This window comes from Muntiacus reevesi, chromosome 6, assembly GCF_963930625.1.
Source record: "Muntiacus reevesi chromosome 6, mMunRee1.1, whole genome shotgun sequence".
Taxonomy (NCBI): Eukaryota; Metazoa; Chordata; class Mammalia; order Artiodactyla; family Cervidae; genus Muntiacus; species Muntiacus reevesi.
The window spans coordinates 68,322,039-68,349,507 of record NC_089254.1 but is presented as its reverse complement, the minus strand read 5'-3'; the positions used below and the strand labels follow the sequence as shown (position 1 = coordinate 68,349,507).

Here is a 27,469-nt window from a genome sequence, read left to right as displayed (position 1 = left end):
CAGAGAAGCCTGGTGGGCTACAGTCCATGGGATCACAGAGTCGGACACTACTGAAGCATCTTAGCCCACACACATGCACACAAACACCTTCCTGAGTTGTTTTTTACAGATGTGGAAACTCCTCACCAAGTGGAGGATGGTAAGTAGTTGATCATCACAAGCACACAGCGCCCAGACCTACTGGCACCTAAGGACTGACACCACCCTGTTCCTTACATCAAACAGGGAATTGTGCACAAGTTGATCACATAAGCTTCAGACAATACCCCACACCCACCTGCCTTTAAAAATGCTTTGCTGAAACCCTTTGGGGATTTCGAATTTTGGGGGGACGTGAGCCATCTGTCTTCTTGCATGGCCCCGCAACAAACCTTTCTCTGTTCCAAACTCCAACATGTTGTTTTGCTTGGACTCACTGTGTGCCTGGTGCAGGAACTTGTGCTGACAGGGGGAGAGGTGAGTAGTCTTCAGGCCAGCAGAGCAGGCGTTATAAATAAAAATTCTCAGTCCCTTCCCAGACTTTCTAAATCACAAGCTCTGAGGATGGGGCCAACACTCTGTTTTAACAAGTCCTCTAGGTGATCTTAACATATATTAAAATTAAAAAATGATTGTCCTAGAGAAATTTTTTTTAAAGATATATATATGACTTCCTTTGTGGCTCAGTGATAAAAAATCCGCCTGTCAATGCAGGAGACGTGGGGTTGATCCCTGGGTTGGGAAGATCCCCTGGAGAAGGAAATGACAACCCACTGCAGTATTTTTGCCTGGGAAATCCCATGACAGAGAGGCCTGGCAGGCTATATAGTCCATGGGGCTGAAAAAAGTCAGACATGATTTCAAGACTAAACAACAACAATATATGTATTTATATATTTATATTTTATTTATAGGTTTATTGACATATAACTTACATTTGATAAAATTGTTCTAAGTGTCCCCTCGGGAAACATTTGCACCAGGAGAGATGTACGTTGGCTATTCCCCATTCTTTCCTTTTATGAGAGCTTTTTAATTGTAGGGCTTCCTTGGTGGCTCAGACAGTAGAGTTTGCCTGCGGGGCAGGAGACCCAGGTTTGATTCATGGGTTGGGAAGATCCCCTGGAGAAGGAAAGGGCAACCCATTCCCATTATTCTATCATCCTAGCTATTATATAGGATATTTTGGGACAGTGAGAAGTGACTTTCTTGTCCTTTAGCTGTTGACTGCCAAACCTTTAAGAATGAATGCTAGTGGGAATTCCCTGGTAGTCCAGTGTTAGGGCTCTGCGCTTCCACTGCAGAGGGTATGGATTGTATACCTAGTCAGGGAACTAAAACCCTGCATGACATGTGGCGTGTCCAAAAAACTCCAAAAAAAAAAAAAAAAAAAAAAAAAGAAGAAGAAAAAAGAACGAATGACAGAGAAGACTTCAAATCAGTTTCAGTAGCTGGCTGAGACTTTGGGGTTGCCTTCCTTAGGGGTCTGATGAATACATTTAATGTAAAATGCCTGCATCTGGGAGAAGGGGGTGCATGGGTATTAAGCAATTCAAGGGGTGAGCTGGGCAGATTCTATAGATTGACTAATCAAACACACTTTTCTAGAAAATTCTCTTTGTGACCACCTCATCACAGACCCTGGGAAACACTAGTTCTGGATTTGCTTTCCCAGCCTCTTTTATACACGAGGGATAGCCATATGAATAGGTCTGATCAATACTACATAAGTGAAAAATGTTTAGAGGGGCTTCCGGGAAATCTCTTTCTTACTTGATAAAAGGAATGTCAGATATTGGTTCCCTCCTTTCTTTCTTCTTTGAATTTGGATATAATTTTAGGAGTTCTTGCAGCTATGGGGAAAATGCCCTGAGCAAATGCCAGCAATCACTTACCCCAAAAATTCTTCAGAGTAACAAAGACAAAAGCCTTATGTTTAATTAAGCCTCTGTTATTCTGTTATTTTCAGAAGAAACTTATATTAACTTATGCTGCTGCTGCTGCTGCTGCCAAGTCGCTTCAGCTGTGTCCAACTCTGTGCGACCCCATAGACGGCAGCCCACCAGGCTCCCCTGTCCCTGGGATTTTCCAGGCAAGGACACTGGAGTGGGTTGCCATTTCCTTCTCTAATGCATGAAAGTGAAAAGGGAAAGTGAAGTTGCTAGGTAGTGTCCGACTCTTAGCGACCCCATGGACTGCAGCCTATCAGGCTCCTCTGTCTGTGGGATTTTCCAGGCAAGAGTACTGGAGTGGGGTGCCATTGCCTTCTCCAATATTAACTTATACATCACCGCAAAATGCTGATATTTCCTATCTTATTTTATGAGAACTAAATATGTAAAATGTCTAATACTTGCCAAGGCAAGCTTCTCTCTCTCATGTCCCTCTGTCCATCTTATTTCCTGGATCAATTTAGATACCTTTGGGGATAAATTTTAGTTCAATTATACTCTAAAAAAAATTAAAGCAGAGGTCAAAACCATATATGATATTCTAATTAGCAAAGGTGTCAGTTTTCTCCAAGGATAGGATAATATTTTGCATTTTGTTCTGTAATTTTATTTGTCATTCCTAATATCTTTGTTGACTTCTTTGATCAGAGAGCTTACTGCTCCAGCAGCTTCCTGTAAGGGTCCACAATTGCACTAAGCCTATTTTAATTATTTTCCTCTAGATGCATTAAATATTGGAGAAGGAAATGGCAACCCACTCCAGTGTTCTTGCCTGGAGAATCCCATGGATGGGGGAGCCTGGTGGGCTTCCCTCTATGGGTCACACAGAGTCAGACTGAAGTGACTTAGAAGCAGCAGCAGCAGCAGATGCATTAAATTGTACTTGACTACGCAGACACTCCCTTACCACTTTTTCTGTAAGTTCACATAGCCTAGCACTTTATGTTATTTGTCTTTGCTAGTTTAGCTGCTGCCTAAAAGCAGAGCTAGGAGTTCAAAACAAGATAAAAGGCAGCAGCAGCTCGTAGGTGTGTTGAGCAGTGCTCTTTCAGCTAAAATAACCCCATTTCAGGATCACTCCTTGACTTGAGTGTTGAAAGCTTTTTAATTTTAAAATGTGTTTATAATGTGCAAATGTGTCTGGGAGAGATTTCAGAGTTTATTGGTTAAGATTGAGTTGGGAGTTAACACTGATAGAAGGGTTATTAACAAAGAGTAGTGAGGGTGTCATTGTTGGGATTGAGACTCAACAATGGCTCTCAAAAATAAAATACTTTATTTTTGAAATAAAGTATTGGAGTTCAACAATTTTTTTTTTTTAACTGTGGATTTTCCCTCCCAGACAATTTATAGAAGGTGCTCAACCTGATCTCTGGGCTTCCCTAGTAGCTCAGCTGATAAAGAATCCGTCTGCAACGCGGAAGACCTGGGCTCGATCCCTGAGTTGGAAAGATTCCCTGGAGAAGGGAAGGGCTACCCACTCCAGTGTTCTGGCCTGGAGAATTCCATGCGGTCGCAAAGAGCCGGACAAGACTGAGCGACTTTCACTTTCGCTTTCAACCTGATCTCTAGGGAGCCTCAGAATTTGACTCCTGAATAATAATGGATTTCCTACCTCTTTTCCAGGCAACTAAACCAAATTCTGGGCGTATTACCAGTCGCTGGTAATTCAACTTAAAATGGATTTTGTGGAGAATATTTCCAAAGGTTTTTGTTTTTCTTTTAATCCTAACTAGTTTCTCCTGTTACCCCTTAAATCTGCTACTCACTGTTTTTGAAGGACATGTTGCTATAATGACACTCAAACTAAACACAGACACTCAAGACTATCTGATTTTCTACGTCACAGTGTTTTTAATGCCAAATCTGAAAACACAGCTGGCAGTCAGAGCTCTCAAACTATCCAAAACCTTCTCAGAACCAGTGAAACGTGCTGCACAAAGAAATACGCCCGTTCTGTGCATCCATTACATGCAAGACACTGCACTCCGTCGTCAGTCATTATTTTATTTACTACAAGGAGACCGGTCAGACCCGGAAGGAGACGGGCAAGGTTTGCGGAGGCCGGTAAACAGCATCCCGACAGCGGCAGCGTTCAGCGGGAAGAGCGATTTCTAGTGCCGGGAGTGGCCAGCCAGGTGGAAGCGCGAGCTCTGCGCGGTCCCCGCGGTCGTCCGCCGGGCCAATAGCGGAGCGGCCGAGAGGGGGCGCGGCCGGCCGGGGCGGGGCAGGTTTGGGCGGCTCCGGGCTCGGCTCACGTGCGCAGGGCGGCTGGAGCCGGCGCCTCCCGGTTCCCCGCCCGCCATGGAGCGGCTGACGTTACCTCCTGGCGGCGCGGCGGCCGTGGACGAGTACTTGGAGTACCGGAGGTGAGGCAGCGCCTCTGGGGAGCCAGGAGGCCGGTCCGATCCCCTTCGCGGGAGGAGTGCTGGAGGCGCGGACAGGGGACCGGCGCTGGGTGGCCTTGGCTCCCGGAATCCCGTTCCCGGGCTGGTGGAGGTGGTTTACTTTGATTGCAGGTTTCCTATTTCTAGTATGGTGGTGACACGCAATTCTATTCTAATAAGTCTCTTCCGAAGCAATTTAAAAGATCTCCGGCTCTGATCCCTTTGAGAAAGGATTATTAACTCCAGATTTATGCAAAGGTCCATTGTTCTTTTCTTAACTGCCGTTGTAGATTGCACGTTGAGTACACCTGGCCTGTAAAAGCAGACATCAGGTTTGCATGTTCACTTTGTAATAGAGTGGGACGTGAACTTCCAAACGTGCCCCCGACCACGAGATGCTGGTTGTAGGAGAAAGACTTTGGTTCTAGAGAAACTCTTATCCGGGGACTGGAAGCGCAGCCGCCGCTAGGGCTTTCGGTGATGACTCACTGCCTGGGGCCTTGACGCAAAGGCTGGTGTACCTGCAAGAATGAGTTTTGTTTTGTTTTGTTTTTTAAGGTCTCCCAAGAAAGGTTTTTGACAGCTGGGAAACTGGGTGAGAGGCAGGTGTGTGTGTGTGTAAAGGGGAAGTCATGATCACTGCCTCTTTGGGAAACAGGTGCAGCCTGAAACCTGAGCCACAGGGGTTGCTCCATCTAAAGGTGGTCTCCCCAAATCCCTTGGGTAAAGGGGTTGCTCTCTGACTGCACTTCCCTCGGACCGTCTAGGTGGTATACTTCTGAGTGACGTCTAGAAATATCTAGTAATTCTGAGCCAGAAAAAGTGAGGATGAGAAGCTTGATGGGTCAGGTCCCATTCCCGGTTAGGTTCACGTAAGGCCAGCAGCCTGGAACAGCTTCTACCCACAGCTAACCTAGGGCAGAGCTGCTCCTTTCGCCTCCAGTTCTCCAGGCCTTTTCCTAGGAGCACTATGCTAGGTTCTTTTGTTGACTGGACAACTTAGATACTTAGATGTTTAGGTATGCGGAATGTGGGCCTTCAGTTGTAGTCTCATGCCTGGCCTATGAAATGTTGGGGCCTGGGGGGAAATTATTTTTCAAACATAAACTACATAGTGTAGCCATCATGGACCAGCAGTGTAAGCATTGTTGGGGGGCATCGCCAGGCCCATTGAGACATTAATCTGAATCTGCATTTGAACTAGATCGCTTAATTTCCTAAGAAATTAAGAAATAGCAGTAGCTTAATTTTTCCCATAAAATTTTGAGGTCTTACTTCCAGAATTAGAAAATGATATGCCTGATTACTCAATGCATATGTTAGGTATGAAGTGGTGCAGATCTAAGGGTGTTTGTGGGTTCTATCTTAGTTTAAACTTCTGACCAGGGTTTGGAGTCAGGTATGGACATTAATCCTGTTGTCTTCAGCATGGATGTTTTTTGTGCTGTTTTCTTTTGGGGGCAAAGTATATTTAAAGGAGGAAAATATTAGAATTTTTAGCAGTTTAGTCTCCAACTTTTAATGTGAAAAATGAGCATGTTTACTTCAGAATCAAAGGAGAAATTGAGATGAATATGTGGTAATTCTCCAGTGATAAACCTGGATCTGTGAAGTCAGATGTTATGAATTCATTGACTTTATTATTTATAATCCTTTTTCATATGGGAAGCAAAAGCTTTATTACTATTGTGTGTAATTTTGCTATTAACATGAGCCTAATGTATCAAAATAAAGCCGAAGCAGTCTTCTGACTGTACATTTGACTATGCAAGTATAGTTTAATTTTAGAGTTTATTATTTTTAACCCAGAAAAGAAATACACATGGCTTAAGAGAAGTATCTTTTGTTGTAGAATTGTTGGTGAGGATGATGGAGGGAAACTTTTTACTCCTGAGGAATATGAAGAATACAAAAGAAAAGTCTTACCTATGCGTTTACAGAACAGATTGTATGTGAGTTGGCGATCACCCACAGGAATGGATTGTAAACTTGTGGGTCCAGAGACACTGTGTTTTTGTACACATAGGTAAGATACTTTATTGCTAAGTTTTCTGGTGATTAGCAAATATAAAACTGTAGCAGGGCATATCTTCCTTCTATGTATAACATTATTGATGATAATTGAGAAACATTTGAAAACAGGTGTTTATATAATATGCCAGAAAGTATGTAAGGTTTTTGAGGGCTATATTTTACATTTTTTCTGTTGTATCCCGTTAGAACTCATTATGGACTCCCATCACCTTAAGCATCTTTCCTCTTACCATTGATAAGAAAGATACTGGGGCCTCCCGGCTTTGCCTGGGGTTTTTCGGTCACTCTGCTTCTCCCACTGCTGGACAAGGTAGTAGAGAATGGGTCATCAGATTGCAGAGCTGATATTATTTTATTTATTTTTGTCAAATATGTTTTAAAATTTGTTTTTATTGGAGTATCGTTGCTTTACATTATTGTGTTAGTTTCTGAAAAGTGATAGTCGCTCTGTCATGTCTGACTCTTTGCAACCCCATGGACTGTAGCCCGTCAGACTCCTCTGTCCATGGAATTCTCCAGGCGAGAATACTGGAGTGGGTTGCCATTCCCTTCTTCAGAGGACCTTCCCGAGCCAGGGGTTGAACCCAGGTCTCCTGCTTTGTAGGCAGATTCGTTACTGTCCGAGCCACCAGTGAAGCCCATTTTAGTTTCTGCTATGCAGCAAAGTAAATGAGGATATACGTATATCCTCTCTTTTTTTGGATTTCCTTCCCATTTACATCACTGTAGAGGACTGAGTAGTGTTCCCTAAACTTATTTTAAAGTTGCTTGAGCTGATCCACACTGAAAAGTTTACCAATCTACAGATAGAAGCATTTTTCCTCACATTTACTAGTCTCTTTTTATATGCTAAGAAATATTTTGCATGAATACCTTTCTCTTTTATTTATACACACACACACACACACACACACACAGAGGACCAGTTCCAGGACCCACTGTGGATACCAAAATCTGGGGATGCTCATAGCTGGGCCCTCCTGTTTGCAGATGTGGATTCAGCCAACCTTGGATCATAAACATGATCCTTGGGGAACACGATATGTAGTTAGTTTAAGCACAGATGTGGAACCCATAAACACTGAGGGCCTACTGTGTTTTTATTGAAAAAAAAATCTACACTTTAAACCCATATTGTTCAAGGGTCAACGCTGTGTGTGTGTGTATGTATGCGTATATACCTTTCTGTAAACAAAAATACAAGCACACAAGAAAAGGAAAAGTCATGAACCTGCAGCCATTGATGTGTTTTACCTGCACTTCAGATTTGCATTTGGCTGTGTTTGTCATTTTCTACTTTAAATTTTATCACTGCTACAGATTGTAGTTGTAAAGCTCAAAAGGACAAAGCTACTTCTTGGAAAAATCACAGCAACTATTACATGGTTTTAGGTAAAAACTTTAGCTTTCTATTCCAGAGGAGCCATGGGAGAGCCTTCCTGTTCTGAACGTTTCTGGGGCTCTTTCCTGACAGTCTTTGTGCAGTTGCTGTTTACACACTTAAGATTTGCCAGAGGTTGTTAGGCAGTTGCTAGGATGAGTAATGTTGTGTGTAGATTGACTTGAAATTTATTTAGCAACCCTAACTAAAAACACTGGAGGAACAGAGGATGAGGGTTATGTTGATATTCAGAATTGAAGAGAGCGTTGGTAAACTTCCATTGAAGTGAAAGTGGTAAAGAATCCACCTTCAATGCAGGAGACCCGGGTATGATCCCTGTGTTGGGAAGATCCCCTGGAAAAGGGAATGGCTACCCACTCCAGTATTCTTGCCTGGAGAATTCCATGGACAGAAGAGCCTGGTGGGCTACAGTCCGTGGGGTCACAAAAAGTTGGACATGACTGAAAGACTAACATTTCCACTGTTTTCTGGTAAACTTATGTTAGTTTTATCATTTATCCTTGTAAGTGTTTAGTGCCAGTCTCATATCTATGTATAATGGTACAGCATAGAATTGACCTTCAAAATTGACCCAGCCCCACTTGGATGGAAAAAGTTCTTTAGTACCAGTTGCTCAGTGAGATTTCTGTCTAAATTAATTTTCCCTTATTATAAAAGTGAAACTTGGGAGGTGAGAGGGAGGTTCAAGTGGAAGGGGACATATGAATATATATGGTTGATTCATGCTTATGTATGGCAGAAACCAGCATAGTATTGTAAAGCAATTATCCTCCAATTAAAAATAAATATTTTTTTAAAAGTATAAAAGAAAAGTGAAAACATTGGAAACATTGAAATGAAGAATATAAAGAAATGTAGAAAGAAGACACCACCTAAAGCCAGATGCTGTTAAGAAGTTTTAACATGTGTATGTACTTTTTTATTTACATAATTCAGTTCAGTTTAGTTCAGTTCAGTAGCTCACTTGTGTCCAACTCTTTGCGACCCCATGAACTGCAGCACACCAGGCCTCCCTGTCCATCACCAACTCCCAGAGTCTACTCAAACTCATGTCCATTGAGTCAGTGATGCCATCCAACCATCTCATCCTTTGACATCCCCTTCTCCTCCTGCCTTCAATCTTTCCCAGTATCAGGGTCTTTTCAAATGAGTCATTTCTTTGCATCAGACGGCCAAAGTATTGGAGTTTCAGCTTCAACATCAGTTCTTCCAATGAATATTCAGGACTGATTTCCTTTAGGATGGACTGGTTGGATCTCTTTGCAGTCCAAGCGACTCTCAAGAGTCTTCTCCAACACCATGGTTCAAAAGCATCAATTCTTCTAAGCTCAGCTTTCTTTATAGTCCAACTCTCACATCCATACATGACTACTGGAAAAACCATAGCTTTGGCTAGGCAGACCTTTGTTAGCAAAGTAATGTCTCTGCTTTTTAATATGCTGTCTAGGTTGGTCATAACTTTTCTTCCAAGAAGCAAGTGTCTTTTAATTTCATGGCTGCAGTTACCATCTGCAGTGATTTTGGAACCCAAGGAAAAAAATCTGTCACTGTTTCCCTATCTATGTACCCTGAAGTGATCGGACCAGATGCCATGATCTTAGTTTTCTGAATGTTGAGCTTTACACCAACTTTTTCACTCTCCTCTTTCACTTTCATCAAGAGGTTCTTTAGTTCTTCTTCGCTTTCTGTCATAAGTGTGGTGTCACCTGCATATCTGAGGTTATTGATATTTCTCCCGGCAATCTTGATTCCAGCTTGTACTTCATCGAGTCCAGCATTTCTCATGATGTACTCTGCATAGAAGTTAAATAAGCAGGGTGCCAATATGCAGCCTTAGTTGTTAATTATACATGTGTATAAATATTGGACCAGTTATTCATGACAGAATCACGGAAATGTTTCTGCACTGTAATAGTAGTTTCACACAAGATTTTTAACGCCTCCTTGATACACCGGCTGATCCAGCTGTGCTCACTGTGTCTTCCCCAGAGCTCCCACAGAATCCCAGGGCCTCACCAGGTGGAGGGGCAGCCAAGCGGAAGGACAGACTCCACTCATGACTGTTCCCCTAGTGTTAGCCAATTCTGTGTTTATCTGTTTTATATAGTATTATGGTCTGTAAAAGATTTTATTTGAAGAAAAGTTTTCACTCTTAGAGTTAGAAAACTGTTTCCTTGTACTATACTTATCCATTCCTTTATTATTATTTTGTGTTGTGTACATCACTATTTAAAGTACTCTTGCTAATACTACCCCTATGCACAGAGCTCTTTATATACATGGAGTAATTTTCTTAGGGTTTATTTTTTTCAAAAATGAACCATCTGCTTAATGGATGAATCTTTTTCTGTTTCTTGAAACCCTGTTAAATGGGATTAGTTCTTTTATAACACTCTTGACAGTGTTGTGAAATATGTACTGTTTTTAAAAAAAACTTTGACTCTCCTTGCTAAGTGAAAATGGTATCTTATTGTTATTTTAACTTCTGTTACCTAGTATAATATTGAGAGTAATAAATTTAATATGATTTTACTGAGTATCATCTAATGAGAAGGAAGCCAGTGGTCTGAGAAAATTACATACAGCATTTTAGCAAAGAGTTTTGGCTTTTATAGGTGTTTATAATTTATTTTGAAGTTTAAAGTATATTAAAATAAATTACATTAATATGTTTATTGAACTTACTTCAATTTTAAATAGCAGACCTGTGAAAATAAATGTAAATCATGCACTTTGATAAAGAGAATTTCATGAACTTTTCTTCATACTAGTGGGTTGTGTTTTGATATTAAAGAATCAATAATAGTATTTTAAGAGAATTATATATGCTATATCTTTGTATGTTGCTGTGAAAATTCTCCTTGATTAAAAATCTAGATGGGTGAAGATTTTCTCTGACCAAAGCAACATAACTGACAAGTACTGCATTTCAGGGGAGTGTATTTACACCTTACTAACAAGAACAATGAACAAAAAACAAAAATGAGAAAGAATCATTTTGCTTGTAAGAGAATCCCAGTTATAATTTCTGGCAGTACCTGCATTGTGCTATTATTTCGTCCCTTTCATTTTTTCCAGGTATAAGCAACATAAAACCGACTTTGAAACGATTCCCCCGCAGCGCCCCATCAGTCTGCCTTGCCAAGTGAGGGGCTGCCCTTGCAGGACTTACCTCTATGTCCCTCTGAACGGCACACAGCCCGTTCGCTGCAGATGCAAGCACTTTGCTGATCAACACAGTGCAGCGCCTGGCTTTGTATGCAATGCCTGTGAGTTATATTATGATAAACATGTAAACAGAATGCTTTTATCCCCTTACTGAATGTTTGATGTGTCTCTGTGCCAATTTCATTCAGCTTTAGTGACACTGGACAACTGGGGATAATTTGATGAATACGGACTCTAAAAGTTAGTGGAAGAACTTGGTTGTTCATATGCTTTGTAGTCATCAACCTTAATCTCTAATCTCATGTAATTTGAATAAGGTTAAGTAGTAGTAATAGATTTTAAGTAATTACTAGATGTGATCTAATTCAAAATTTCAAATTCTGGATGTTCTACCAACTGAATTTCATTTACAGAATAATCATCCTTAAAAAGGATTTTACAGGTCTAAAAATTTTTTATGATTCACTTGCAGACTATTATGTTACTGCATAAAACATGGTTTGATGGGAAAAACAGAATGTAGCGTGGTGATTTTGATACTCTGTGGGCAATAGCACCTTATCTCAACCTGCATGTGCTATTCTCAGTCCCTTCAGTCGTGTCCGGCTCTTTGCGACATTATGGACGGTAACCTGCTTGGCTCCTCTGTCCATGGCATTCTTCAGGGAAGAATACTGGAGTGGGTTGCCATGCCCTCCTCCAGGGAATCTTCCCAACCCAGGAATCGAACCCCCATCTCCTGCCTTAAAGGCAGATTCTTTATCCACTGAGTTACTGTATCTCAATACCTGTACCCAAATCCCAGCCACCATTTCATATGCTCTTACCCTTGATCATCTTTTTAAAAGCCCTTTGAAATAGGTAGAATACTTTTAAAGTTAGGTCCAGTATTTTTCTTCAGGAGATAGTTTTCCCAGTTGTCTTTGTAGTATCTTGAATTGAAATCTTATGATTAAATAGGTTATAAAACATTTTTATTGACAATGGCAGACATATATTATTTCACTAAGTATGGAAGTATTTGAATAAAATTTATTATGTGCCTTGGTTTCTGTACATATTTGTCAAAAGTGTGAATGTTTAAGGGTTTTGTTAATGGTATATTCTGGACTCTTACTTCAATATGGTTTGTATTTTTTTATATAGTGATTTCATTAAGATATAAGTAACATGCTAAAAAATTCATATACAATTGAAGGGTACAGTTCAGTGGCTTTTATATTCAAAGTTGTGCACCATCACCACAATAAATTTTAGAATATTTTCATCATCCCCAAAAGAAATTTCATATCCATTATCAGTCATTCCTTATTCCTGTTACCCCTAAACTCTAGACAACCAGTAATCTACTTTTTATTTCTATGGATTTGCCTATTCTAAACATTTCGTGTAAGTGGAATCATAGAGTATGTGGTCATTCCTGACTAGTATCTTTCACTTAGTATAATGTTTTTATGATTCATCTATGCTGTAGCACACATCAGTACTTCTTTCCTTTTTATTGTTAAACAATATTCCACTGCATCCTTTCTGTATCTGTGAGTTGGCCTTCCATTATGGCTTTTATGGGGAATTAACACAGAGACATGTTTCTACATTATTTCTTCACTATTGGGTTGTCCCCCCACACCTGCTTTTAACTCAGTATTTGAGGAGAGGGCCTTCGTTCCTAGCTCTCCAGTGTTTAGCCCAGTTTCCTTTAGTCCTAGTTGGTTTTTCCAATTTGTTGTTGTTGTTGTTGTTGTTGCATACCGCCTTATGCTTTAGCGTCTTTTAGGAATAAGAGCAGTGGCTGGAGGAAAGGAGTTCAGGGTTAGAGGTAAGAAGAAGCACTGGTGTCAGAGGACAGTGTATGAAGGATCCAGAATTCAGGTGATTTGGACCAAGCTCAGTAGTTCAGAGGGCGTATAACTGATTACCTATATTTGAAAACATTGAACTCCTTTTACTTCTTGATCCAGGTTCTAAGTGTTCGGGATTTCATAGTTGCTTCACTTGTGCTTGTGGTCAGCCTGCATATGCTCATGACACAGTAGTGGAAACTAAGCAAGAGAGACTGGCGCAGGGAAAACCGGTGGGGCAGGACGTTCCTTATGCAGCAATGGGAGGATTGACTGGCTTCAGCTCGCTGGCCGAAGGCTACATGCGATTAGATGACAGTGGAATTGGTAAGTGATGATATATGAACTGTGAGCTTGTCATTTTGCTTTTATGTGTGCTAGCAATACTGAAGCCTTATATTTATTTTGCACTTTAAGTTCTTTATGTTATTTTCAAAAAAATTCTCATTTGATTTTTATTTTTTTAAAAAGATTTTATTGTCACTATGCAATGTTTGATTATTACAGGAAAATTAGAAAGCATAAGAGGAAAGATCCTTGTTCATGGTATTTTGATTATCTCAACTCACAGCTCCATTGTTTGTAATAGTGAAATAATATTTGTTTTATTTGATGTGATACAGTTTATCTGTTACCCTATTGTATGTAAGTTTCACAATTATAACTACCTCATTTTGGAAACATAGGCTTTTGTACATGTGTATATATACACATGCATGTGTGTATGTGTTTTCTGTAATATACAATCACATACATGTATGTTTACATGTATGTACACACACATGTGCTTGCATATATAAAAATTGGAAGGAATATATGGAAAAGTTTAATTGGATATATCTAAAACTATTGAAGGTAGCTGAATCCTTCTGGGGAAAAGAACTATGGTTCCTATCTACTTTATTTTTTAAAAAACTTTTTATTTTGTATTGGGGTATAGCTTATTAATAATGTTGTGATAGTTTCAGGTGAACTGCAAAGGGACTCAGCCATACATATATGTGTATCCATACTCCCCCAAACTCCCCTCCTGTCAAGGCTGCCATATAACATTGAGCAAAGTTCCATGTGCTATATAGTAGGTCCTTGTTGGTTATCCATTTTAAATAGAGCAGTATGTACATGTCCATCCCAGACTCCCCAACTGTCCCTTCCCCACATCCTTCCCCTTTGCAACCATAAGTTCGTTCTATTAAGTCTGTGAGTCTGTTTCTGTTTTGTAAGTATCTACTGTAAATACTTCTGTTTATGTGGATTATTTAATAATAAGCATTTACTTTGTTTTTATTATAAAAATTATGTAAACATAAGTGAATATTTTCTTGTTACAAAAGATTAAAATAATGGAGATGAAATACAAATCCCTCTGGAACATTTCTCTTAACCCCAGATTCTTTCCTAGAGGGTAATTTGCTGACATCAGTTGATTTGTATTATTCTTTTTAGCATACATTTTTTATAGTTTACTATTTTTAACTTAAAAAAAATTTTCAAAGCATTATTATACCAGGACATACAAATCTCTTGTTTTTTGTAACTGCTTCATAGTATTCCACATTTTATGTGTATATATATAAACTGTGCTTAGTTGCTTAGTCATGTATGACTCTTTGCAACCCCGTGGACTGTAGCCCACCAGGCTCCTCTGTCAGTGGGGATTCTCCAGGAAAGAATACTGGAGTGGGTTGCCATGCCCTCCTCCAGGGGATCTTCCTAACCCAGGGATAGAACCCGGGTGTCCCACATTGCAGGCAGATTCATTACCATCTGAGCCACCAGGGGAAACCTATATATATGTATGTATGTATGTGAATATGTACACACACACAGACACACACATATTTGTATATGTGTATATCAATTTGTATATGTGTGTGTGTATATATATATACACATAGATAAACTGCTATGTGTATATATATATACACACACATTAATTTATCTAAACGTTTTCCTTGTTCATTGTATTTAGATTATTTCCATTTTATTTATTTATTCATTTTTGCTTTTGAACTTGTTTCTTTGTGTACTATGTAAATTTGAGTCTAAGGTAGATGGAGAGAAGTAAAATTCTTGGGTTGAAGTGTCTGCATATGTGAAATTTTAATACATTCTGTTGAATTGCCCTTCAAAAATGCTGTACTTGTTTATACTTCCTCTAGTGATGTTGTAGTTTACCTATTTCCAAACATTGATACTGATCATTGACGTCATTAACCTTAGTTTTATTACCAGTCTAATATGTGAAAATGTTGTCATTGTTTCAGTCAGTTGATTTCCCTGGTTATTAGTGAGAGGAATCTCCTTATATTCAGTGGCCACTTTACTTTCTGTGAGTTGTCTCTTCATACACTTCACTCATTTTTATGTTTTATATTTTCCCATTGATTTATAGGAAGTCTTCTTATATATATATATGCTGTGTACTAATCCCTTGTATTTATTTTGGGTGTATTTTCTTCGAGTACAGCATTTGTCTTTTGGGATTTTTTTGTGGTTTTACAGTTTTTAAATGTTGGAGGCAGGCCTTACCCTACTCTTCATTTTATAAATATGCTCTCCTTCACTTTATTTAATTTTTAAAAATTCCATTCCAACTTATTTCATTTTATTTTAATGTTTAGTTTTTCTTTTGTTTTTATGTTTAGCTTTCTCTTGTATCTGGAATTTATTTTTTGTGAAAGAGTAAGGCGTGTATAACTTCACTTTTTGTCCAAATTGATGACAAGTTATCCAAAAACATTTTTTCCCAAATAATTTGAAACTTTATCTTTACTGTATTCTATCATACTTATTTTATGGCATTGGCTTATTTATCTATTTTGTACAAATATTTCATATTTTTAATTCTTCTTCTTCATAGTGTGTTTTGATATTTGGTTAAATTCTTTCTGTTTGTGTTCTTTTTTCAAGATTGCCTTGACATATTCATGTATTTTCTTCTCTTGGTTATTTTACAACTAGCTTGTTAAATTCCATAAATAAATTCTTTTCAGTTTTTATGGATACATGATTGTATTAGGCTCATGCGTCTGTTACAGAAAAGCCAATTATCAGTGGCAAACAAAAAATGATGGTAGTGATGTTACTGATAATTATGGCTTTGTACTGCTAGGGTTTGGTCCAGCCTTTTTATGTCTGTTACCTCATTTAATCCTCATAACTATTCTGAGTGAGGTGCTATTATTAATCCTTTTTACAGACAAGGAAAATCAGTGTAGAATAGTAAAACATCTTATTCTGTGTTATTCAACAAGTAAGTGGTAGGGCTGAGCTCAACCCAGAAATTGTTCTGGTCTCATTAGTCTGCCTCATCGTTGTCTATTTCTGTGTAACTACTATATTGTTTCCATAACTACAGCTTTATAATAAATTATTATGTATGACTTCATTTTATTACTTTAGAATTTTCCTGACCTCTTCTTTCCTTTCAGTTTTTTCAGAACTTTGATAATATTTTTTTAAAACATTCTTTTAGTTGAATATGTAGATTAATATAGGAAAGAAATACTGTTTTAAAATATTGAGTCTTCACATATTTGTTGTCTTCTGTATAATTACATGCAATTCTCAAGCTATCTTCATAAAAGTCCTACACAATTCTTAATTTTATTTCTAGGTATTTCATCATTTTTTGTAGCTATGATACATGAGTTTTTCCCTTCCTTTGTATTTTCTAGCTGATTGTTTATTTTAAAAAAGGAAATATTTTATGCAGCTTTTGTTACCAGTCATTATTTAATCTTAGAATTTTAAATGTAAATCTTTAGTTGATTTGCGAGTATTATTGATCCTTGAACAAGGGGGGTTTGAACTATGTGGGTCCACTTATGTGTGGATTGTTTTCAGTAGTAAACACCACAGTACTACATGACCTGCAATTGGTTGAATCTGTGAATGTGGAACTGGAGATACAGAAGACTGACTATAAAGTTATATGCAGATTTTGACTGCATGTAGAGGATTAGTACCCTTAACCCTTGTGTATTTTAAAGGTTAACTGTAATGATATTTTTGCCTTTTCCTTTCCAATATTTATGACTCTTCTTATTTTTCATTAAACAAAATGGCTGGTACTTTAAGAACAATGCTAAGTAATAGTGGTAGTAGCTGACATCTTTGCCTTTTTATGACTATTGGTCTTTTATCACTTAAGCATCTTTATAATAGAAAGAAAAGAAACCTCCCCCTTTTGACTCCTGAGGGATGATGGGTATAAAGAGAGGTGAGGATGAGAAGAGGAAACGTAAGATGTTTTTGTCTTGATTTTATATGTAGGGGAGCCTGGAGCAGAGAGAAGTCTACTCTATTAGCCCTGTACAGTCCTGGGTAGAGAGAACCTCCTGCTGGAATTTGGTTCCTTTGTGAGGCTGAAGGAGGCTGTGATTCCCAGCTCACAGAGGGTGCTTGGAAGGCAGCAGAGCTGTGAGGCAGCAGGGCTGCCATGACATCTGTCATAGCAAAGGGCAAAGGTGACAGCAGAGCAGAGCTCCATGAGGGTCTCCTGAGCTCTGGGGGATTCAGTAGAAAAAGAGGCAGGCATCTGAGGGGTCTGCACTCACCGTGCGAGACTATGAGGCCCTATCAAGGGCCTATCAAGCCGAGAGATTAAACTCCAGCTTAAGGCCAGCCTTTAGCACCTGAGGTCACTAGTGCACGTAGTGACCAGAGGACACACAGGGCCCTGGCTGGACCTGAGCCCCCGTGTCTGATCTTCCCACAGGTCACAAGAGGGAGGAGCTGGAAAAGAAGGGAGCAGGAATCTGAAGGCCTGAGCAGCTGTCCCGCAGTGTTCACTTTATAGGAAAGAACTCAGTTAAAAAGCAAATGGGACTAAAAGTTAATTTCCCCCCCTCTACCCGTGGAAGGGGACAGGCATGAGGGGGAAGGGTGAAGTTTATGAAGAAGTAGAGCACTTATCACTTCTCTCTGCAGTTTCCTTCGTTTTGGTCCAGAAGTCAGTGTATTTAGAGTGGGTCTTTGTAGATTGTGGTTTAGGGTTGTGGATGTTTCCTTGTTTTGTTGAATAAGTTTTCTTTATTTTTGCATTTCTTGTCTTTAGATGGTTTTCCACTGAGGAATGGAGGAAAAATATGTTTATTCAACCCTCTTCAACTAGAGGCTTTTTTTCCTCTGAATGTCTCGCTTTTTATTATGTTTTTGACTGTGTTAGGGTTTTATACCTCTTTGCTGATGTACAGTTATGTTTTTGTGTAATTTTTTTTCTGTGAAAAAGATCTCTCAAATACAGAAATGCTTTTACCCACTTGACTACTTTATATGGCAGATAAAAATCTAAAAAAAGTTTTCTTTTTACAAAGAGGATTTTTCTAATGATTCTACTGGGGTTCTAATTTATCTCACTCTTGAAATAACTTCTTTGTATCCTAACAGAGATTTAATTTTCATTCTTCACATTTTTGTCCTCAGGTGCACCGTCAGCTGAATTTTTAGACTCTCCAGGTACGGCCATGGACCACCCATTTCTAAAGGCATTTCAAGCATCATCTAGCTCTTCTCCAGAAACACTAACAGGTGGTAATGAAATTAAACTGAGAAATATATTTGGTTTTAGTAAGTAAGAATGTAAATTGATATATTTTCCAGATTACTGTTTTTCCCCCAATATTAACCATAATTTGATTATCATTTTTCTTTCATATTACCCAGGCCCTAAGAAAAAACAATGAACTTCATTTTTAATTGGGAAAAACTGCTAAATTATGAAGATTCTGATAATACTATAGTTTGGAGCTTTAAAACCTTATTCTGGTACATGTAATTGCTTTGATGTCTGAATAAGGGCACCCTCTAGTGGACTAATTGCCTTGCTCCTTGATCCTTTAGGTTCTCCCAAGTAGATTTAATCCAGTGATTATAGGTTAGCAAGGTTTTATCATTCATAAGCTACACATAAAAATGAATGGAATTTATTTTTAAGCACTTTATTGCATTTTCTCTATTGTAAATAAGAATAAAAACAATGAAAGACTATATGATTTATGAGGTACTTAATATTTTAAAATATTTTTAAATAAGAATTTTCCTTTTATTTTCATACACCCTTTCCATGTACCCTGACCTTTTCCACAAAGGATTTTAAGGCTGCTTACAAAACAACACACAATGAAGAAATTATAAAATGTAGACAGAAGTAAGAAATTAAAACCAAAACAAAAGGACATAATTGTGTCTTTTTTTTTTTTTACTTAAGGTATAGTCAGTTGGAGATGGTTAGAAAATTATTTCAGTTTTTAAAATTTTGAAAGCAGATATTAGCATCACTTATGGTTGCCTACACAAACTTACACAAACTCTTATACAAACTGTACAAACTCTTATACAAACTCTACAAACTCTTAGTCCATTCAGGTGGCTATAACAAAATGTCATAGATTGGGTGGCTTATAAACAACAAAAACTTACTTCTCAGTTCCGAAGATGGGAAAGTCCCAGATAAAGGTGCCCGCGTGGTTGTGTTCTGGTGAAGGGCCTCTTTCTGATTCACATGCACTGCCTTCTGTGTCCTCACGTGGTAGAAGGGTTGAGAAGTCTCTTTGGCATCTCTTTTATAAGAACACTAATCCCATTCATGAGGGCTCCACTTTCATAAGCTAAGAACCTCCCAAAGGGCCCACTTCCTGAGATCATCACACTGGGCATTAGGATTTCAACATACGCATTTCGGTGATGGGGGCACACACATTCAGACCATAGCACAAACCTTCAGCAGTTATCTCTGTGCATTATCTGTTGCAGGTTTCTACCAGATTTTAGTTGTAAAATGTAAAATGTAGTTGAAGAAAACTGAGCACTGATATGAAGTAGCTATATGGTGTTATTTAACAGTGCTTCCCTGGTGGCTCAGATGGCAACGAATTTGCCTGCCATGCAAGAGACCCAGGTTCAGTCCTTGGGTTGAGAAGATCCCCTGGAGAAGTGAATGGCTACCCACTCCAGTATTTTTGCCTGGAGAATTCCATAGACAGAGAAGCCTAGCCGGGCTCCAGTCCACTTGAATATTTGAAGAGTGTTTACCAATGGACATCACTTTTTTTAAAACAGATATATACATTCTTTTTAATAGTTTTTTTTTCCATTGTAGTTTCTCACAGGATACTGAAATAGTTCCCAGTGCTATACAGTATGACCTTGGTTTTCTTTTGTCTGAATGTAATAATTTTGTGTCTAACAACCCCAAACTCCCAGTCAATCCTATCCCTCCCCTCTACCCCCCTAACATTACTTTTGTCTTACGATGCTTTCTGAAAAAGAGGGAATAGGATCAGTGATTCATTTAGATAATTTCTGGTTTGAAAAGTAAAATCACTTGGTAGGAGGAAAATTTTTTTTTTCTGTTTTTTATCTCAGAAGAATGTATAACTATATCAAATGTTACGTATTACAGTTGGCCCTTGAGCAGCACAGCAGAATTAGGGGCCCCAACCCCTGTGCAGCTGAAAATCCTCGTGTAAGTGTATAGTTGGCCTTCTATATCTGCAATTCCTCCACATCTGGGGATACAACCAATCTAGTATTGTATAGTACTGTAGTAGGTATTTATTGAAAATAACCCAAGTGGATCCACACAGTTCAAACCCATATTCTTCAAGGGTTAACTGTACTGAGATTTGATTTTCCTTGTTAGTAGGTACAAGTAGTCAAGTTTCTTCCTTAAGGAAACCGGAAGAGGATGATATGGCTTTCTTTGAAAGACGATACCAGGAGAGGGTGAGTCTGTTGGAAAACCTGCTTCCATTAAGCATTTCCTTGTAACAGAGACACTGTAGGACAATTATATATTGATTGTGGATCATCATTAAAATCTTTACTTATAGCTGGTGTTAGGCCTTGAGGCTTATTTAGAATAACTCAGAGAGAAATAGGCCTGCTAAAAATGATATTAATGGCCCACATTACCACGGTGGTGTGATCAATTACCTAGAGCCAGACATCCTGGAATGAGAAATCAAGTGGGTCTTAGGAAGCATCATTATGAACAAAGCTAGTGGCAGTGATGGAATTCCAGCTGAGCTATTTCAGATACTAAAAGATGATGCTGTGAAAGTGCTGTACTCAGTATGCCAGCAAATTTGGAAAACTCAGCAGTGGCCACAGGACTGGAAAATGTCAGTTTTCATTTCAGTCCCAAAGAAGGGCAATACCAAAGAATGTTTAAACTACCACACAATTGCACTCATCTCACAGGCTAGCAAAGTAATGTTCTACATTTTCGAAGCTAGGCTTCAACAGTACTTGAACTAACTTCCAGATGTTTAAACTAGGTTTAGAAAAGACAGAGGAACTAGAGATCAAATTGCCAACATCTGTTGCATCATAGAAAAAGCAAGAGAATTCCAGAAAAACATCTATTTCTGCTTCATTGACTATGCTAAAGCCTTTGACTGTGTGAATCACAACAAACTGTGTAAAATCCATAAAGAGAATACCAGACCATCTTACTTGCCTGCTGAGAAATCTGTATGCAGGTTAAGAAGCAACATTAAGAACCAGACATGGAACAACAGACTGGTTCCAAACTGGGAAAGGAGTATGTTAAGGCTGTATTTTGTCACCGTGTTTATTTAACTTCTATGCACAGTACATCATGCGAAATGCTGGACTGGATGAAGCATAAGATGGAATCAAGATTTCCAGAAATATCAATAACCTCAGATATGCAGATGACACCACCCTTATGGGAGAAAGCAAAGAGGAACTAAAGAGCCTCTTGATGAAAGTGAAAGAGGAGTGAAAAAACTGGCTTAAACCTCAACATTAAAAAAATGAAAGTTTTTAATTAAGTAGCAAGTATCCTTTTTTATCTGAATTTACATCAGAATCTATTTTGTCCTGACATGGAAGTTTCTAAGGGGTACTTCTAGGTAAAAATAAACACACTAAAATGTACAAATAATTCCAATTATGGAAAGACATTAAGCATATATATCTAGACAGCATATTAAAAAGCAGAGACATCACTTTGCCGACAAAGGAAGGTCTAGTCAAAGCTATGGTTTTTCCAGTAGTCATGTGTGGATGTGAGAGTTGGACCATAAAGAAGGCTGAGCACTGAAGAATTGATGCTTTTGAACTGTGGTATTGGAGAGTCCCTTGGACTGAAAGGAGATTAAACCAGTCAATCCTAAAGGAAATCAGTCCTGAATATTCATTGGAAGGACTGATGCTGAAGCTGAAACTCCAATACTTTGGCCACCTGATGCGAAGAAATGACTCACTGGAAAAGATCCCAATGCTGGGAAAGATTGAAGGCAGGGGGAGAAGAGGACGACAGAGGATGAGATGGTTGGATGGCATCACTGACTTGATGGACTTGAGTTTGAGCAAGCTCCAGGAGTTGGTGATGGACAGGGAAGTCTGGCATGCTGCAGTCCATGGGGTTGGCAAAGACTCAGACAGGACTGAGTGACTGAACTGAACTGAACTGAAATGAGATATTCAGTGAACCAGTGAAGTTGCTCAGTCGTGTCCGGCTCTTTGCGACCCCATGGACTGTAGCCTACCAGGCTCCTCCGTCCAAAGGATTTCCCAGGCAAGAGTACTGGAGTGGGTTACTATTTCCTTCTCCAGGGGATCTTCCTGACCCAGGAATCGAACCTGTGTCTCCTGCATTACAGGCGGATGCTTTACTGTCTGAGCCACTGGGGATGCCCATATATATATATAATATGTATTATATATATGAAATAATATATTTTATATCTTAATAATATATAATAAAATAATATATTATAAAATATATATAAATAATATATAATAATGTGTTGTAATATATATTATTAATATATAATATAAAAATATTATTATATATATATGGGCATCCCCGGTGGCTCAGCAGTAAAGAATCCACCTGCCAATGCGGGAGACATAGCTTCCATCCCTGGGTCGGGAAGATCCCCTTCAGAAGGAAATGGCAACCCACTCCAGTATTCTTGTCTGGGAAATCCTTTGGACAGAGGAGCCTGGCAGGCTACAGTCCATGGGGTCACAGAGAGTATATACCTTATTGGGCAGCACAGAAAGTTCTTTTGGAAAATGCTGATCTAAGAAAAAGAAGTGGTGGTAGAATCTCAGGGGGAAAGATGAAATGGTCAGAGTGAGAAAAGGAGAGACTATTATTGCAGCATCATCAAGGATAAACTTTTAATCAAATCAGTGTTCTCGGAAAACACACAGTCACAGCTGAGCTTTAGTGTTTCCTCATAAGCTTATGAGGGGCAACGTTCTAAATTCCTTCTTTCCCTCCTCCAGGAACTTGGGTAGTGTTGACTGCCTTGAAAACGTGAATGGTATTTGCTTGTGGCAAGGTAAATGGAGTTCTTATCTGTGAATGTTTTAGGGGATATCCCTGGCCCACCCAGACCTAGAATTTATGGATTTATTACTTGTGGTTTTATTATAACTCTTTAGCCTGTGTGATGAATGAAATGTAAAAACTAAGAAACTCAAACCTCACAACTTTCTCTCAGGTGACCTGTACCATTCACATCATTAGTGCCTGTCTTATACTCCAAAAAACTTAAGACAAGCACCATTGAGGGAAAAACACAATTAGGAAGCTGAATCTGATGGGTTCAGGGCCACCTTTAGAAAGCAATAACATCCAAATCTGGTTTTGCTTTTTGCTAATTGGTATCACTGGGTGTGGGGAAGTTGGTTTTGATAATTGAAGCTTTGGTGGTAACACGGCTTACTAACTGCATCTACATCTTCTGAAGAGTTGCTTCTTAGCTTGTATTATCTATCAGGTCAACTTGTTTTCTTCCACTGTGGATGACCTTTGGTCTCTTTTCCCTATAAAAGGAGAATTATATTAAGGAAACAATTACTAAAGGTCAACTGGATGGAAGATACTGTGTTAATGCTAGGAACTTTTTTAAAAGGGAGCCAAAAGAGCTGTTTTGCTTTTTGGACACGATTAGGAGGATGTATTTGCTAGGTGGGCTTCCCAGGGAGCTCATTGGTAAAGAATCTGCCTGACAGTGCAGAAGGTGCAGGAGACCTGGGTTCAGTCCTTGGGTTGAAAAGATCCCCTGGAGAAGGAGGTGGCAGCCTGCTCCAATATTCTTGCCTGGAAACTTCCATGAATGGAGGAGCCTGGCGGGCTGTACAGTCCACAAGGTCACAAAGATTCAGACACAACTGAGCACACACACACACATTTGCTAAGTACTGTTTGAAATAAGCAAACACTGCTTTGGCTTTTGTTTGTATGTTTAGCATCTTTGATCTTTTTGATGTTGTGTGAAAGTGTTAGTCACTCAGTCATGTCTGACTCTGTGTGATCTCATGGATTGTCTCCTCTGACCATGGAATTCTCCAGGCAAAAATACTGAAGTGGGTAGCCATTCCATTCTCTGGGGGATATTCCCGGCCCAGGAATCAAACTCAGGTCTCCTGTATTGCAGGCAGACTCTTTACCATCTGAGCCAACAGGGAAGCGCTTTTTGATGTTACTACAAAATCTAACACTTGACCCTAAATGAGAGGGGTGAATGAGTGAGTGAAAGTTGCTCAGCCATGTCTGACTTTTTGCAACCCCACGGACACCACAGTCCATGGAGTTCTCCAGGCTAGAATACTGGAGTGGGTAGCCTTTCCCTTCTCCTGAGTATCTTCCCACCCCAGGGATCGAACCCAGGTCTCCTACATTGCAGGTAGATTCTTTATTAGCTGAGCAACAAGGGAAGCCCAAGAATACTGGAGTGGGTAGCCCATCTCTTCTCCAGCAGATCTTCCCTACCTAGGAATTGAACTGGGGTCTCCTGCATTACAGATGGATTCTAGCATTTATCGAGTGCTTATTAAGTACCTAGATTTTTATATATATATAATCTTATTTAATCCTTTGGAACAACCCCGTACATAGTACCTATTACTATGCCTTTTCTACAAATTACAAAACTGTTAGCTAAATAACTTGCCTTAGGTGGTTAATCACTACTTAAGGGACTTCCCTATAGCTCTGACAGTAAAGAATCTGCCTGCAATGCAGAAGACCCAGGTTCAATGCATGGATCAGGACGATCCCTTAGGGAAGGAGATGGCAACCCACTCCAATATTCTTGCCTGGAAAATTCCACGGAAAGAAGAACCTGGCAGGCTACAGTCCATGGGGTCACAAAGAGTCGGACACAACTAAGCGACTAACACACACAGAGAATTCAAGTACTCTTCTGTCTTAGGCTTATAATTCTAAGGCTTATAATCTTTGTCTTAGAATGGAGTGTTCTTTGAGGGACCAACGGATAGCCTGTTGACTACTGGTACAGAATATAAGTGTGATATGAGTGTACAATATTTATTTTTCATTGTGCTGTGCGGCATGCAGGATTTTAGTTCTCTGACGAGGGGTTGAACCTGTGTCATCTGCAGTGGAAATGTGGAGTCTTAACCACTAGACCACCAGAGAAGTCCTGAGTGTATGTATAAATGAGGTTCCCAACCAACTGAAAGAGGAGAGAGAAAGGGGAAAAAATGGGAAAGAGACAGAGACAGGAGTCATGAATTTTATAAGTAGGAAGTTATTTGTAAGTTGGTGAGATCGGGTAGACTGATTTTACTAGATCTCTTCTGCTTTCTTGGTATTATTGCTGTCACATTAGAAGATAAGAGGCCTCCCTCCACTCACCCAGCCCCATAATTTCTCTTCCCTTCTCCTGCAGGGGTAAGGCAGTGGTGTTGCTTATGGGAACTGGTGTATGTGAGCGCTAGTAGCAGTAAGAGGAAGATGCGTTTTGTGTTCTTTGGAGTCTTTTTTTCCCCCTAGGAAAGACTGTGTGTTTCTAAAAGATCAGAAGGCTGCTTCTTAGGGTATGCAAGCTTCTTCTTTGTTTCAGTTACAGTGGAGAAAGACAACCTTCTGAAAGGTCAACTGTTGAAATGCAGAAATCAGAATTGTAGGAAACTGTCCTTTAAGCAGTATGTGTTCCAGGGGTAATCCAACTGGATTAGGTGTCTCCTGTAATGCTGGAGGGAATGTGCACAGGCTGGATGTAAGGTTAGGCATATAAGCCTTTTTTTTTTTTTTTTTTAATTTTAGAGGCAATTAAAAATAATCATTTCTCCAAATCAATATTCATTATATGTTATGTTGTTAAAATGCCTTGGTAAAGTTGAAATCAAACCATGCTTGATTATGTTTGTAATTAGAAAATTTTCTCAGTCTTTGACAATGTTTCACACACACACGGAGGCCCTGCTAGGACCCTCTCTGCAGGGTTCTTGCTTTTGTGCTCATTGTGTGAGCCCTCTGTTCAGTCAACACTCCTCAAGTCCCTTGTGTGCCGAGCTCTGTGTGTGTATATGTTTCTGTGTGTGTGTGAGTAAGACTCTCTGCCTCTTCCCCTCCGTCTGGCCCACTCTCTCTGTCTCTAAGGCATTGCTGAAGTCTGCCCTTGCTCTGAAAGAGAAGAGAAGAAAAAGAGGAGCAAGAGGGATTGGGAGCTTGCATACCCCAACAAACCATATTTTAAAAATGCAGTTAGGCCCCTTCAACAATCAGGTTGTGGCTTCAGTATTTAGCAGCATAAGAACTGCTAAATAATTGTGTAAAATGGCTGTGATAAATAAGACATGAATCCAAATAAGGTATGTACCACATTTTTTTTATTTTTAGGATGTTTTACAAATTATTACATCAACAAATATTTTAAATTTTCAGATCAAAATGGAAAAGGCTGCTAAGCAGAAAGGAAAAGCACCACTGCCATCAACTATGAAACCTTCATGAACGCTACTGGGGAAATTAAAACCAGCATCCAAATATGTCTTTTGTGTGTTAATTATTTAAACATAATAATACAGTTTATTTTTCCTGAAATTACTCACATTTTTTCTATGTAAAAATGTCTTTTGAATGTTGCCTTATTTACATGTGACAGTACCTTATGTTACTTTTGCCAAAATTTATGATTTATTACTTTGTATAAACTTTTTTCTCTGTCCTAACAAATGAGGCTATTTTCACATTAGTCAAAACCTTAAAGTACAGTAGCTATTTTGAGTTTATAATAATTTAAACTTTTCAGGCTACTTAAAAATTTTAAGATGTTATTGAGGGTTTGAACAAACATTTCATTCAAAATAGTTAAATTAAAATCCTTAATTTTTTTATTTTCTAAACTTCGTAATGTTGATTTGTTTTAAAATAAAAACTTTTAAAATTATGTAATTATTTTCTAGTGGTATCTGATGATTTTTAGGTTGTTTTGTTAATATGAGGGGCTCTCCTGATGAGTCAGATGGTAAAGAATACGCCTGCAATGCAGAACACATGGGTTGGATCCCTGGTTTGGAAAGATCCCATGGAGGAAGGCATGGTAACCCACTCCAGTATTCTTGCCTGGAGAATCCCACGGACAGAGGAGCCTGGTGGGCTACAGTCCATAGGGTCGCAAAGAGTTGGATATAACTGAGCAACTTCACTGGTTCATAGAGCTGCAAAGAGTCAGACATAACTGAAGTGACTTAGTAAGCATGCACGTTAACTATGAATTATTGATAATTGTATTGACACCTCCTGGTGCCATTTCAAATTTTCCTGGTCCCCCTCTAGCCCCAGTACTGCTGTGAAACACTTCCAAGCAGGCTTCTGAAAGCTTCACATGGAAGTTGTTTGATGGCACTCTGTCTTGGGACCATGCTCATTACTCTCTTGCTGTATTATCTAAAGATCCTCTGACA

General features: G+C 39.1%; 1 protein-coding gene across 8 annotated transcripts; it reads left to right on the top strand.

Annotated features, from left to right (window-relative positions):
- The first annotated feature begins 4,168 nt into the window (after positions 1-4,168).
- On the top strand, positions 4,169-26,905 carry FAM221A (family with sequence similarity 221 member A). Of its 8 annotated transcripts, none has more exons than XM_065939693.1 (8): positions 4,169-4,300; positions 6,171-6,344; positions 10,833-11,023; positions 12,884-13,090; positions 18,194-18,298; positions 20,415-20,494; positions 23,036-23,091; positions 26,448-26,905. In XM_065939693.1, the coding sequence occupies exons 1-7, from the start codon at positions 4,236-4,238 to the stop codon at positions 23,045-23,047; spliced, it is 834 nt and encodes a 277-aa protein (XP_065795765.1). In that variant the 5' UTR covers positions 4,169-4,235; the 3' UTR covers positions 23,048-23,091; positions 26,448-26,905. The 8 variants fall into 8 exon arrangements, with proteins under 8 accessions (XP_065795765.1, XP_065795764.1, XP_065795766.1 ...); XM_065939692.1 differs by having other exon boundaries at positions 20,412-20,494; positions 26,448-26,904; XM_065939694.1 differs by lacking the exon at positions 23,036-23,091 and having other exon boundaries at positions 18,194-18,226; positions 20,412-20,494; positions 26,448-26,904.
- The last annotated feature ends 564 nt before the right edge of the window (positions 26,906-27,469 follow it).

Excerpts from the sequence above, each read along its gene's own strand:
- FAM221A (XM_065939690.1), top strand. The coding sequence starts at position 4,236 with ATGGAGCGGCTGACGTTACCTCCTGGCGGCGCGGCGGCCGTGGACGAG. Across the intron at positions 18,299-20,411 it reads TTCTCCAGAAACACTAACAG|TAGGTACAAGTAGTCAAGTT; the intron begins GTGGTAATGAAA and ends TTTCCTTGTTAG. Across the intron at positions 20,495-26,447 it reads AAAGACGATACCAGGAGAGG|ATCAAAATGGAAAAGGCTGC; the intron begins GTGAGTCTGTTG and ends TTAAATTTTCAG.